The sequence below is a fragment of the Hyalella azteca genome, unplaced genomic scaffold (genome assembly GCF_000764305.2).
Source record: "Hyalella azteca isolate HAZT.00-mixed unplaced genomic scaffold, Hazt_2.0.2 contig15124, whole genome shotgun sequence".
NCBI lineage: Eukaryota > Metazoa > Arthropoda > Malacostraca > Amphipoda > Hyalellidae > Hyalella > Hyalella azteca.
The window spans coordinates 115,341-129,146 of record NW_025944985.1 but is presented as its reverse complement, the minus strand read 5'-3'; the positions used below and the strand labels follow the sequence as shown (position 1 = coordinate 129,146).

The following is a 13,806-nucleotide window of genomic DNA, read 5'->3' as shown; positions in this document are numbered from 1 at the left end:
AATTTCGCTAGTGTGCAATTTACACACGGTAAGTACTTGAAAAAAATTTCTTACACATCATTTAATTGCGATTGCAATGACACAGAGTTAACGTTAAAATATTGTTGTTCGTTAAAAAAAATACTCAAGAGCAACCGTTAACAAGAAATTAACAGAGTCTACCTTAAATATACAAAACTTACAAAAATAGAAAACTACGAAGCGCAGCCTGAAATACAAAGGATTTTACACTCGGCTTATAGCTACCTCATGTTCCACCTAACACTAACATCATAACAAACTATAACAGTTGTGAGTTTTGGACATTTTTTAGTTCAAAACACGAGATTGACTGCAAACCAAATCACCCCAACGTCAAATAGAAAAATTTTCTAATCACACAACTGTGATTAGACACAACGATTTTCTAATCACTCAACTGTCTAATCACAACGATTAGCACATAATTTTCAAAAAATGTAACCACCGAGAATTTGATAAAGAAGAATTGCCTACTAACACAATTGAAATTTGACATACTTGTATCCTGAAGATCAGGAATTTCTCTAAACCTCGTAAATAACATAGATTAACACAAACATCATGTCTGAGATGGCTAAGTGAAGGCTCACATAGTGAATAGGCCTAATCTCGATTTTTTGGTCACACGTAAATAAAGTTGTCTTGGAGTAAGGATGATGAACGAAAATATACTGAGCATTTATTTGCCAGTTCAAAAATAAATTCTGTGCGGAGATATTGCTGCCTTTGTCCCAACACATGATGTAAGCAAGCAAATGCCCACGTCAGAAGAGTTCAAACATTCTGCGTAGAACGAAGTCAAGAGACATTATACACTTGCAGAAATCAACAAATCTTACGTCATACTTTTAAAAACAACAAGGCATAAGTCCGCTGAGAGTATACAAAATCTTACAAGTAAGACTTAGTATTACGAGGAGTTCGTGGCATCGGTAACGTTGGGACTTAATACAAAAATTGTCACATCTTCGGCAGCGAAAAATTATTTTTGAAGAAACAGCATGGCAGGATTGATGATGGACTTCCATAGGAAGCAGCTGCTATAGAAGTGTGCGTAGATATCGTTCTAAAAGGCACACTTCTATTCGTGCACAGATCTTTCTATTACTAATCCATAAAATTAACTAATACTATAAATTTAATACTTCAATAAATTCAGATAGAGTTTTGAGACGAAAAATATGGCATATCTGATAATAGTTAAACATTCATTAGAACATCCATCGCAATAAATTCATAGAGCAATTATAGCGTACGAGATTCAATATACATCATATTGATAGTTTTTAAATCTTAAATTTTCTAATTATAAACTCGAAAATAAAACGCATTTTGGTTTCCCTCTCGTCATTTTTTTTAAATAATTACCGAAAGAATTTTCGTTGTACGGATTCTCCTCGTCGAAGTCATGTGCACGCTAAGAAAGATATACCAGGAGGTGTTACTATGTACAACTTAAAGCTAATCACAAGAGTTGTTTGAAAAAGCCACCTCTTATACCCGGGACCTCGTCTCAGAATAAAACAACTCTGAAGAAATCATGCACACGCAACCCAGCTTTTGAGCTGCAAAATAACAGGGTTTCCTTCAATGAACAACTGTTCTCCCACATGCTTGTGTTGATCGCAAGCAGGTTCTTCATAGAAATTGTTGAATTTCTATTCCTAAAATTCTGGTTTCATCAGGAAGGCTAACATTATAAAAATATACATAGTTGATTTTTTACCGTTCACGTGCTCATTCATCTCGAAATAGCTTCTTCTTAGGTTTTTCATAGGAGAAACGATTGTCTTTCATAATACATGCCAATTCTTGATAGAGACGTATCCTTTCTGTATATTTTGCATTTCAATCGAAGTGTACAATTAGTTGCAATTAACAAGTCCCGGATCCATGAAAAACAAAATAAATTTCAAGAAACCAAAATATTACGCATTTTAACGTGAACAGAAACTAATTTTAATATCAAGCCATCGTTTACAGTAAGCCAACAATTCAAGCACAGCTACGTATAGCTATATACAATCAACGTATCCATCAGCCCATTAGATCTAGGAAGATTATTAATAGATACAATTTATACTCCTTGACTTAAGAACAGTTAGAAGAAACTATACGTCAAGGTCTTCCCAATCTTCCTTAACTCTTGGTGAGAGTAAAACTTTAACTGACGTGACCTGGGATAGCATCTCGTGGCAGTCTGGCAGCAAAGGATTCTCTCTCAGGTCCACCTCCTCAATGGGGCTGTCCTTCGGTAGCTGCTTCACGTCAACGTCTGTGAACAAATGCAAACCTATTCATTCTCATCATTCAGAAACTATAAAATTGTGACCCGTGAGTATTTTGATTCGATTTAACATTATATTCTGCATCTAAAAGCTCTAAATATTGTCTATTTTTATAAAATTAAACCAGCAAAGTGAGCATTTACAACGTGAAAATACATAGATATGATGTATACCCATGACTCATCGAGTTCATTTAAATCAAACCTCATAGCAATTGAATCGAGCACATTTACTATTATCTATAATAAATATAAATTTGAAGACGTATTTCTACAAACCTATAATATAATTATTGTTGACAAGCAAGACTCGGATCTTAGGAAGCCTGAAAACCACTTGCGGGATGTCGACGAAAGAGTTGTGGCTCACGTCCAGCTTCTCGAGCTGACCGCACTCGGACATCTCGTCAGGCAGCCTCGACATTTTGTTGTTCGATAAGTTCAATTCTGAAATAAATATCATAGGTTAATAAGAATTCACGAAAGTTCAGACTTCCATACATAGCAAGTGGGTGATTTCCATCAAGTTTAAAGAGCAAACCACAACACAAAGTTCTAGAAACTCCTCTAGAAAAATTCAAGAAATTCCACACAAAATGAGGAAATTTGTGCTGTCACCTCAAAAAACAGTTGCGTAATAAAATACGTTGCATTTGCAAACATTTTGTCAGTATACCTTCACTTTTAATGACGCATTCCTTTCCAAAACCATAAGAAGTCAATTTCCTAAGCATTTTCAAGCATGAACAGTGAAAAACGTCATCATGCTTTAGATTTAATAAATCAAACACACAATAAGCACTGGCATCATCGTCTTACAATTTCACAATATAAGCGACAGAAATAGACAATTAATTTGAAAAATGACAATTAATAAAAAATCTGCACTAGATATAACGGAACGGACCTGTGATACAGGAAAACTTGGTGGCGAATTTTGGGGAGATCTTGGAGATGACGTTGCAGGCGAGGTTACAGGAGACGAGCGTCGTGTTGCGTAGCAGGTGGTATACGGCGTCTGGCACCGTCACCAGCTGACACTCTGATAAATCTGGACAAAAAATCAATGAATTAGGGTGGAGATTTGTATTCATTATCAGAGTTTATATTAATTATAACAAAGAGACAAGCACGTTAAGGCTGCTGGTGTCCAAGCTATAAGTTTTAACCACTATCTAAATACTCCCGGAATCATTCAGCAATTACAAACTGTATGCTTATTTAATTTTGGTGTTACGGTTGCCAGCAGAAACGAGTCAATTTCATCAGATAGTTCATCTAAGAGATCAAATACAAATTATCGCTGCGCTAGCTTACTGTAATTCAAGCACAATAATAACAAGGATCAAAAGTACCCTAATTCTGTCAGTAAACCGCGAGTACAATAAATCAAATTCAGGCACAAAGGCATCGTGCACACGACGGAACAAAGAAGGGAAAATAATCGCTGCTGACACATCGTTGTACGGAGAACACGGCCGGAAATCCTTGATCATCAGCAGGCCTCGACTCTACCTACGTCCTGCATGTGAACTTGCTAAGCTCATAAAATAAAGACATGAATAAAATACTATTCTTGCTCAATTGCGACCGAAAAATATTAAAGACAAATACGGAAAAAAGGACAAAATGGATATTGTAGTCATGCCTTCGTCTGGAAATATCAGAGGAACCGTATAAGAATATTTAATTCGTGACAATCTACGCACAATCAACAATTAAGTGAATTTTGCTAGGAAAAGAGGCCGTAATTTGATTGTATTGAAATGTAACGAACCTTCGCGTTAATAATTTTCATATCTAAATAGGCATGAAGATTAGAAGAACCATCACAGTGAATAGTGAAATATTAATTTCAGTAATTTACATGGTTGAGGATAAAAGTCCAATTATTTCTAGGTTGATTGATTCTAAATGTGTTAAGCGTTTACCGAAATTCGTCAACTGTTCATCAGCGACATAAGTGATCATGGATGTCATGTCAACCAGTTAACATTCCGACCCCCACCCTCCAATCAAAAATTGAAATCTTCACTCTCTAGAAAATGAAACGAAGACGTCGTAACACAACAACTCGCTTGTTATGCGCGCGGAAAAATGGGGAAAATTTTACGTCAATGGAGAATTTGCGGTTATAAATTTCACGTGAATAGATCTCTTCAGTAAAGATAATCACTATACATGACTCCTCAGTCTTTACACTCGAAAGTCTATACACGCAATATCGCGTAAGGAAATTTGCTTACAAGGGAAAAAAATTTTGCTCGCGGTTCATCATCCCAGGGCGGAGTGCCTGAATAAGGACATGACGCGCATGCATACGATAACGCGAGCTAGGCGCACCTGTTTGTTCTTAGCTTTGGACCCATGATCTTTGGACCCTTTGTGTTTAATCTACTGTTGATTGATTAAACAAAATTCAGTTTGCTCAGGAAATATAGTGAGTGAAAAATACTTCAAAAAATATAAATTAATATTATGAAATTTCAAGAAAGAATCCCGGAAAATCATGCTGGTGATCAATCAAAACGAAACGTGATTTGCAAAATTTTACCTATAGGTACTTGTGAGTAACCCGCAACTTATGTTCATTGCACTGAGCACGAAGGCTGCGTTTGCAGCCGATCTATTGAAAAGAAGCATCGCAACACAAAGAGCGATTGCTCCACTCCAGGATCCAAGGCCTCCAACCGACCGAAGTCTGGGAAAGTTTCCAAAGGAAAACATAACCGCAACCTCGAACTGCGTGAGCGAAGTAAAACCAACACCGCGCACAAAGCCGACTTGTCAACCGACCATTACGAACTTCAAATGGAGAAGACACATTTCAATCGTATTGCTGACTGTACAAGGCAGTAAAATGTAATTTTCAACATCTAAACTTTTCAGAGTGAAATATAATGGAAGTAAATGCGTAATTAATTTATATTCCAAATCCAAATAAATTATTCATGATCCCCGACTTAATTAAGAGAACTCGATCTGTTCGCTAACTCCAATTATCAAAAACTGTCATTTAATAGTCATACATGCTTTGAACTTAAGAACATACTGGTTGAACATATTCACTGTTCCCTTTACCACGTTTTACTGATTCTACGAACTGACGATGGAGCTGGACTCCGAAATGTTTTCTATAAAGATATGAAATATTTGTGGATTATTCTTTGCTTTTAAATTTTTAGTTAACTTTCGATTTAAGCAAACAAGTGACATCAACATACTGGTTTATGTAATTTTATTTGATCTCTTTTACACTTTCACAATCATCTGCATTGCCGTGCAAACGATATCTCATTTTCTCTCTGACTTGAATCACACTTGCGTTCACCGTTTTCGTTTTGCATCAGTTGAAACACTCGACATCGCGAGGTAGTGATGCATGCTGCTTTCGTTACATTAACATTATTCAAGCCTCGGTATATACAATTAATGGCCATCTAAAACTGCTCGACAACGTTTCACAAGTAATACACGCTTCAGTATATTCTTACATGCTGTGCTAATATCATAGCACATCGCATCAAAAGCTCAAACTGAATGTTCCAACACGGCATCGCGGGACACGTACCTCCGATGCATGATCTTAAGTAGTCAATATTCAATCATCATTGAGGTTAGTCAGTTCACTTCAGATTTCACAGATATTCAGCGAATGAAACGCTTCATTTAACTATTCGACAAATGTCAAGCCTACAAACAAACATAACTCATTTTTATATTACCCGTTACATATATACACGAGAGCCTTTGAACATGTGGGGTCTGATTTTCAACATATTCGTACGACGATAGAAAAATTGAAACGCGAAACCTACAGGTGTTAGTAATGAGCAAAGATGATCCATTCTGATATATGTATATATTTATTTGATCTAATAATGTAGATCATGGCAGCAAGGGGACTGCTGCAACAATTCCAAGCGACGCAATATCGTTTTAAGGACCAGACGGGCCAGCTGTTCGGGACTGCAGTTGGCCCTGGGATGACCAAGGTAGGACCTTGGTAAAGAGGAGGCAGGGATGAAGGAGGGTAGAAGGTTTCGTCTTTATGCTCTGCCCATACGCAACGTAACTCTTTCAGCAGCACTGCGCCACGGAACGAATATAAGTGATACTTTTTGCTACAGGAAAGAAGTGCAATAATATTCTACGGTGTAAGGGTACAAGTTGTTTTTATATACCGATTAACTCGACCGTACTAATACAATTAATGGCACAAGCCAGTTAACTAAATCAAATCATAAACTTTACGAAAATCACGTAAATGCCAGGGAAGTTCAAAACAACCAACTTGCATTCGTCCCTTATTCACTAGACAATTTCTGAACGCATTCTCCTACAAGTCGAAGAGTAACGGACCGAGCATCGAGGATGGGATAGAGCGTCTCAAGGACTCCCTCCTCCTGACCATGAGCTGTGACACGAGCTTCACACGCGTGACTCCCGCAAAAACTAGACTGTGATTACGATCAAACTAAGTGAAGCAAATGAGAATTGTAGTTGGTTTTTACTAGATTTTTTTGTAACATCACTCCACCTATGTATAATTTTATGCCTTCAGTAAAGAACTTCATGCTAATAAACGAAGTGCAGGAATGAGTAATCAAAAAAAATGAAACTTCCAGCCAAGGATTTCACGTCCAAGAGAGAATCAAAAGCAAATTTCATGAAATGTGTATAGATAATTAGGCGCACGGAACGCATATTGAATGATCATTTTGCCGCTATCAATGATGATGAAAATAAGATTAATAAAATGACTGTAATAGTGATAAAGAAACCAATCGTACTATTTGCAGAAGCGTATCAGGTTTTACTAACAGCGTTTTAGGATTTACTAACAGTCCACAATCTGTTGAACGAGCGTAAAAACGGTTAAGAACAGACAGTAAACACTAAAATTATACCGAAAACTTGCGCGATTTTTATACATTTCTAATTGGAGTACCGTCAATGACCAAAGTCGCCGAACCTTCTCATACGTCGCCACTCGTCAGTAAAAACTGTATAATATTGGTCAGAACTATGATTTGTAGGGTTCGATAACCACATGATGTCTACGAAGCTGTTTGGATCACGCCAGAAAGCTGTGGTTCAGAAAATGTAAGTATAAAATCGTTTATAAAATAGATCGTTTCTATGGAAGGACGGCGACTCAAGCGATGTGGCGAGTTAATCGGCAATGACGGTAGTTAGACTTAATACCAAAATATTGAAGCCAGAGGTAAAGAAGTGGACTGCCGACGGAGGTTTGAAGGTTACGCGTATGAAGGATATTCTGTTGCTTATTATTACTCGTCGCAAGGTTAGGACGGCAGGTCCGTGCACGTCGGCCACTGGTAAACAGTGTATAGTAAAGCATATAAAACAGCTTAATTTAAAGTACAGACGTCAATGATTTATCATGGGACTCGCGGGCTAAACTAAGGTAACTAGGAGACTATGAACACGGCTAGTACATGCATTAAAATATAAAGCTTCCGCATAAGAAATGTGCAGTGGGGTACTCATTTTGGAGCCACTGCACAGCAAATTGCTCTTTTTGTAGCCAATGTGCGCTGCAAGGTTCTCTTTTTGAAGTCACTGTACAGCAAGCTGATGCAAGTTGCACTTGCTTCACAACGCTATGCGCAAGGTTCTACGGCTGCTGCCTTGAGGGAGCGTAAAGAGCTTCTTGGAATAGCCGCCGGCAGGGTTACGTATATATTAGGTTATATTCTGTGCTCTACTCTAGGAATGGTTCTGCGCACTGTAACATTTCGTTTGAGAATAAACGACTTTCAAAATTATCAACATAGGAGGTCATTTTATGCATCCATCAACTCGACGTTTCAGCATTTTAAAGTTATTTTTTTCTTAAGTTGCCTAAATTTAATTCTAAATTTTCCAGAGCAATGAAATCACCTACGAGTCATGAGGAGCTCTATCCAACAATTTAAAGAACTGATCTCATACCAAAAATTTTTGGCATTATGCACGACAATTAGGTAATTAAAAGCCTGCTAATCCGTTTCTGATTATGAGCTCATTGAACTCGCTCGCTCAGGCGACCACTACGCACTCGGCAGCTGATCGGGAAGACCAGCAAAGATGTGCCCGGTTACTGCCTCGGCTAAAACAGGACCAACCGCGGCGAGTTTGGCAAGCCCTTCGGTACCCTAAACTCGCTGCACGTTTTCAAGGAAAACTGCTATAATGCCGAAGAATCTCTTAAATAGTGACACGATTTTTTCTTAAATCGACCAAGCGACACATTTCGTCTTCAATAATTATTGAACTCTCATGAAAGTATCCACTTTCCCTGACCTACCAAGATGGCCATTATTTTCCTGGGCACTCAAACAGCGAGCTATCACAGCAGCACATTCCCTTGCCATGGTTTCAGCGACACTGGTAGCGCCCCAAGTACAATCCCTCAGGTACAATCAGTATTTAGTAGAGATAAGCTAACTCTATAACAAATAATAACGCCGCTTAGATCGTAGCGCATTTCAAGAACTTCCATGCTCCAATTTATTCCCAGAAACAAATTTTAAACAAACTAAACCGCATACGTATCAGAAAAAAATAGGCTTTAAAAAAGGCCCGCGGTCCATTGTCTCGTCTACTTATCTTGGACTCCAAGAAGTAGGAAAGGTTTAAATCGAACCAACTACAAATGACAGAGTACGCGGTTCTCAAAGTCTGTTGTACAAATTTTGGCAGCTGATGCTACTGCAGCTAATACCGTGTCGAGATAGGAATACCCAAGCAGCCTCTGAACTCCTGCAAATCGATGACACGACGCAGAGCCTGACAGCATCTGAACAAAGAACTACGTACGTCAAGTGGCGGTATTTTTACCCGTGACATTTAGTGCGGGGCGGCCGGATGGTTCAAGAAAAGGTACTGTGGAGGGAAGAAATTAGTCCAAGGGGAGAAACAACTTTGAGCAACTCACCTTCGAAGTCGGGAAAAGAAAGTTCCGACATCCCGCGTCAGCAGATTCCCTCCTAATAAAACGTCCATAATAGCGAAAATATTGATCTTAGATCGCACGATGATCGTGCAATTTGCTATAATATCGATTATCTCGATTGCATAATAGGCTTTACCGAGCGATTGGAAAGATTAAGCGTAGGAAAAATTTCCGATTTAATATAAATGCATAAAATACACAAATGAGCAACAGAAGAGGACATCGAAGTACCTTTGCGGTCACCAAGTTAAACTAAATGACCTTTAGGTTATCGTCATTCCCGTCGGTTCAAATCTTGTGTTATTCCCACATCTTCCATTCTTTCGTTCGTTATTCCTCCCACATCAAATTTTATTTGGTTCATCTCACTTGTAATCTTACGTTAATAATGCCTGTTTTTAATCCGCATGTATGTCGGTAAAGTACAATCCTAATCATTGGTTGCACGCAACAGCACGCGCGCATGCGTCTAATCAAAAAGTAAACAGAGCGTTGAAGTTGGCGGAGTACGACGAGCTACACGCATCCAACCAGCTGACGCTGTTACCTCACTACTCTTGACTTTCCCTCTCTCTTTACACTTCAAGTAATCATAGCAGATGCATCTGTTATTATGCAACTGCTCGCCTCAAGCCTTGAAAGTAAAATTATCTTCCGGGAAGGAGATTGAAGAATCATGCCAACTTATATGCTTTTTGATTGAAGAATCACAACACATAAGATGAAAGTACTAGCAGACGACTATTTTTTTTATCCAGTCATGAATACAGGTATAAATTCGTTATTTCTAAATTTTCTGTTCAGTAACAGGGAACTGGAGCCGTCGACTTTATTCAAATTTCCAGCCATTTGCACATTAAACAAGAATTGAATAAATCACGAGCGCCTGAAGTGTCTTTTTTGTAATGCGCAGGTCATAATGAAAGCCTCTTACTAAACTTTCACTTCCAACGTAATTGTTAATCAACATTGGAGTTAATTATGAACAGAAATAGGCAGAGAAATGCACACAGCAATTCTGAGTTACGAGAGCATAATATTGTGGATACGTGTTAATACACGAGGCGGTGATAGGAGACGGCACTGTGTCATTAACCATCTAACCTGGGGAATCGAATTCAATCTGTCGAAACAATTTGCTTCGAATTTTTTAGGCTAGTACTTATATACTAATTAAAAAACTTCAAAATGGTCACATTTTTAATAATTATAGAGACCTTAAATGTGAGTTGCATCACTTTCAACAGTTAATGCAATTAAAGTAAGGAATAACGGACATGAAACTGAAAACCAATTTACAGTTGGTTACGCAAGAACCGTCACTGAAATACTTTGAGAACAAGTCAAAAGTTGGTAGAACCGAAAGTTTGAGTCATGTGCAGCTTTTTAATTATGCGTCCTTACAAAAAAACTAGCTGAAGACCAGAGAATTCCGATCACAACGTCAGTTTCGGTTTCAATTTCGAAAAGGTAAGTTTCATGACTAGTAATATATATGAATTATATATTATATTATGTAATAGTGATTACTGTAAAAAAATTATGACGCATGAAACTGTCACGATCAGGTTTTCCACATTACATAAGAGGTCTAAAACAAGTAGGTAAATCGCGCACTCCTCCTTCATGACCTAATTTCCGGAAAAGAACTATTCGTCAGAGGCATAATTTTTAAGTAATTTTCTCCCATCATTTAATTATGGTAAGAACTATACAGAGCTTGGGGTTGGCGAGTGCGGCGCAGCTACCGCTATGAATGATAGAAGAATTACAATGTTTTCATAGGCACAATCTGTCACTACGAGTAAAAGGCTTCTCCAGTTATCCACTTGAAATTTGAAAGTTTCACGTGAAGAAAAGCACGGAGAACATGGATCGCGTTAGGGAAAATTTCGTAGCGTGGATACGAGGATGACATGCTTCCATTTTTGCCAATGATCCGGAAAATTTATTTTATCTGATATCGATTACACAGGAATTGTAGTCTTGGTCATTAGATATTCGTACGAAAATATGATTGTGATAGTCAAATCAGCAAACATTATTCAAACTTAAACTCCCCACCACGAGACAGGAATTGTTAGTCTTGGTCAATAGAGATTCGTACGAAAATTTGATTGCGATAGTCAAATCTGCAAATGTTATTCTAATTTAAACTCCACACCGCGAAAAGCTGATTTAAAATATTTGTACGGAACTTACTAAGGTTGCTGTCTTCCATGGCTTCGTTACATCTGTTGACCACACGGATGACCGCTCTGCCAGCCATCCTTGTGTGGATGATCTGCGATTGCCGTAGTAACACGTTGCTTAAATCCGCTCCGAACTCTGGTTTCATCTTGCTTTCTTTCTTCTTTCAAGTTTCCTTATCAAATTCAAGTGTCCTACTCTCTTATAAATACGTGTATCTTGATAGATTTTTCCGCTTTCAACAGAATTGAAATCTTACGACGAAGCCCGTGAAGGTCTCAGTTGGTGATCGATAGTAAACAATCCCGGACGGACCAAGCACTTTACGTACTATGGCCTTCGGATCGATGGTCTTAAAATAAAAATTTGTCGCAGATAAAATCTGTGTCAAAATTCTATAATAAATGACACGAATTCGTCAGTTCACTACAAAATAATGCACAAATCCAAGAATCACAGTCTGCAGGTACACGTCCGTACGGTTCTCAGTGTTAAGGTTTCTTCTAGTCTCTTTGAATCACGACGCAATAGCAACACAAAGCAGCCAAGCGAACGGGCTAAGTCCAGTCACCCCACACCGACCGAGGTTCTCTCTATGAATGCGCGCGCAGGCACTTCTCATCCTTTATATAGCCGCACGTGCTCGATATTTACAGTGGGTTGTGACGTCGCAGCCCCGCAGAAGCACGAAGTTCTTTTGTTCATGGTTCGACGAACTCACTTTTTCTCGTTGTGTTAATATTGTTTATTTTCTTCGAAATTTCGATGTTAAATAATTTTAATTTGTATAAATGATGTCGTATCTTTCTGTCTATGATATAAACTACATTCGACACTCAATTTGAGATTCCAGTCGACTCTGCAAAGAAATCGAACACGTTGGCTTGTGTCTGTGCATAGAGGGCAAAGTGCGACATAGATTCGCACAGGCATTGTTGTTTTGTTCTGCTCTGTGCCTTGTAGTCACTAACACCGAACTATTGTTTTTACATTAAACAAAAATTTTTAGAACAACCATTGTTATTGTAGGTCAAACATTGTAGGATTTCAACATCAGAAGGTTTACCAGAAGCAGAATTTGCTGTAGAACTTACATTGCATACATTGATTGGTACAATGACTTGTAGCCTTAGTAACCCAATATCATTACAAATTCCTTTACCAGCAGAACAACCTGTAAGTAGTACCAAAACCAGTACCTGCAGAAGTACCAGCACCAGCTGTCACAGAACCTGTCGTAGATGCGTTCAGCCTCGATCCCCGGATCAATACGTGGAACAGGTCAGCTGATCGCAGCGCGGGCAGCGCTCGCCCGCTGCGCCAACCGCTACTGCGTCGGAGGATGAGCTGCAGTGGGTACGAGCTGCAGCCGGGGTACTGTGGGATACTGCGCTGACACTGAGTGGGCACTGAATGCACACTGAATGGGTACTGAGACACAGAAATGAGGGGAGGTACTGAGTGGGCACTGAGACACTTAGCGGCCACTGAGACACTTGAGGAAAGTGAGTGGGCACTGAGACACTTAGCGGCCACTGAGACACTTGAGGGAAGTGAGCGGGCACTGAGACACTTAGCGGCCACTGAGACCCTTGAGGAAAGTGAGCGAGCACTGAGACACTTAGCGGCCACTGAGACCCTTGAGGAAAGTGAGCGGGCACTGAGACACTTAGCGGCCACTGAGACCCTTGAGGAAAGTGAGCGGGCACTGAGACACTTAGCGGTCACTGACACCCTTGAGGAAAGTGAGCGGGCACTGAGACACTTAGCTGCCACTGAGACCCTTGAGGAAAGTGAGCGGGCACTGAGACACTTAGCTGCCACTGAGAGAGACCCTTGAGGAAAGTGAGTGGGCGCTGAGACGCTAAGGACATCAGCAACACTGGGACATTTTTAAACTGGTGTCAATGGCGAAACTGGGAGTGTGAGGAAACTGAATCACTGGAACAAGAGTGACGCTGACAACACTCTGGCCTTGGGTATATAAGCAACATTTGACATTATGAATTTATTTACGTGAAGTACGCTGGCCATACTGGGAAACAGTGCACCGGGACACCGGCTACATTGGGGCACTAATAAACTGGGCAAGTTTTGAATACTAGAGTTTGTGGGAAACTGAGGAGAGTGTTAACACTGGAACATATGTGGCACTTGTGGACATGATAATTAACTGGGGACAGTGAGAACATGAGTCACTCTGTGCATTAATGAACCTGAGGCATTGAAAACAGAACGTATCCCAGCCACACCTGAAAACTAAAGTCCCTAAGTTTGGAATATTTAGGTAACTGATGACAAGTTGCAAGTAAAAGTTATGTTAAGCAAAAATTAAGATAAGTTAATT

At 39.2% G+C, this 13,806-nt stretch overlaps 1 protein-coding gene across 1 annotated transcript; it reads right to left on the bottom strand.

The window, feature by feature from the left end:
* Window positions 1-978: 978 nt before the first annotated feature.
* On the bottom strand, window positions 979-12,067 carry LOC108670497 (leucine-rich repeat-containing protein 20). Its single transcript, XM_018157971.2, has 4 exons — window positions 11,472-12,067; window positions 3,216-3,359; window positions 2,588-2,755; window positions 979-2,296 (listed from the first exon to the last, which is right to left on the bottom strand). Exons 1-4 carry the CDS (start codon window positions 11,605-11,607, stop codon window positions 2,133-2,135), a joined length of 612 nt encoding a protein of 203 aa, XP_018013460.1. The 5' UTR covers window positions 11,608-12,067; the 3' UTR covers window positions 979-2,132.
* Between the last annotated feature and the right edge of the window lie 1,739 nt (window positions 12,068-13,806).

Coding starts and splice junctions, on each gene's coding strand:
- LOC108670497 (XM_018157971.2), bottom strand. CDS start 11,607: ATGAAACCAGAGTTCGGAGCGGATTTAAGCAACGTGTTACTACGGCAA. Junction 3,360..11,471: donor CATGGAAGACAGCAACCTTA/GTAAGTTCCGTA, acceptor TTTTTTGTCCAG/ATTTATCAGAGTGTCAGCTG. Junction 2,756..3,215: donor CAAGTTTTCCTGTATCACAG/GTCCGTTCCGTT, acceptor TATTTATTTCAG/AATTGAACTTATCGAACAAC.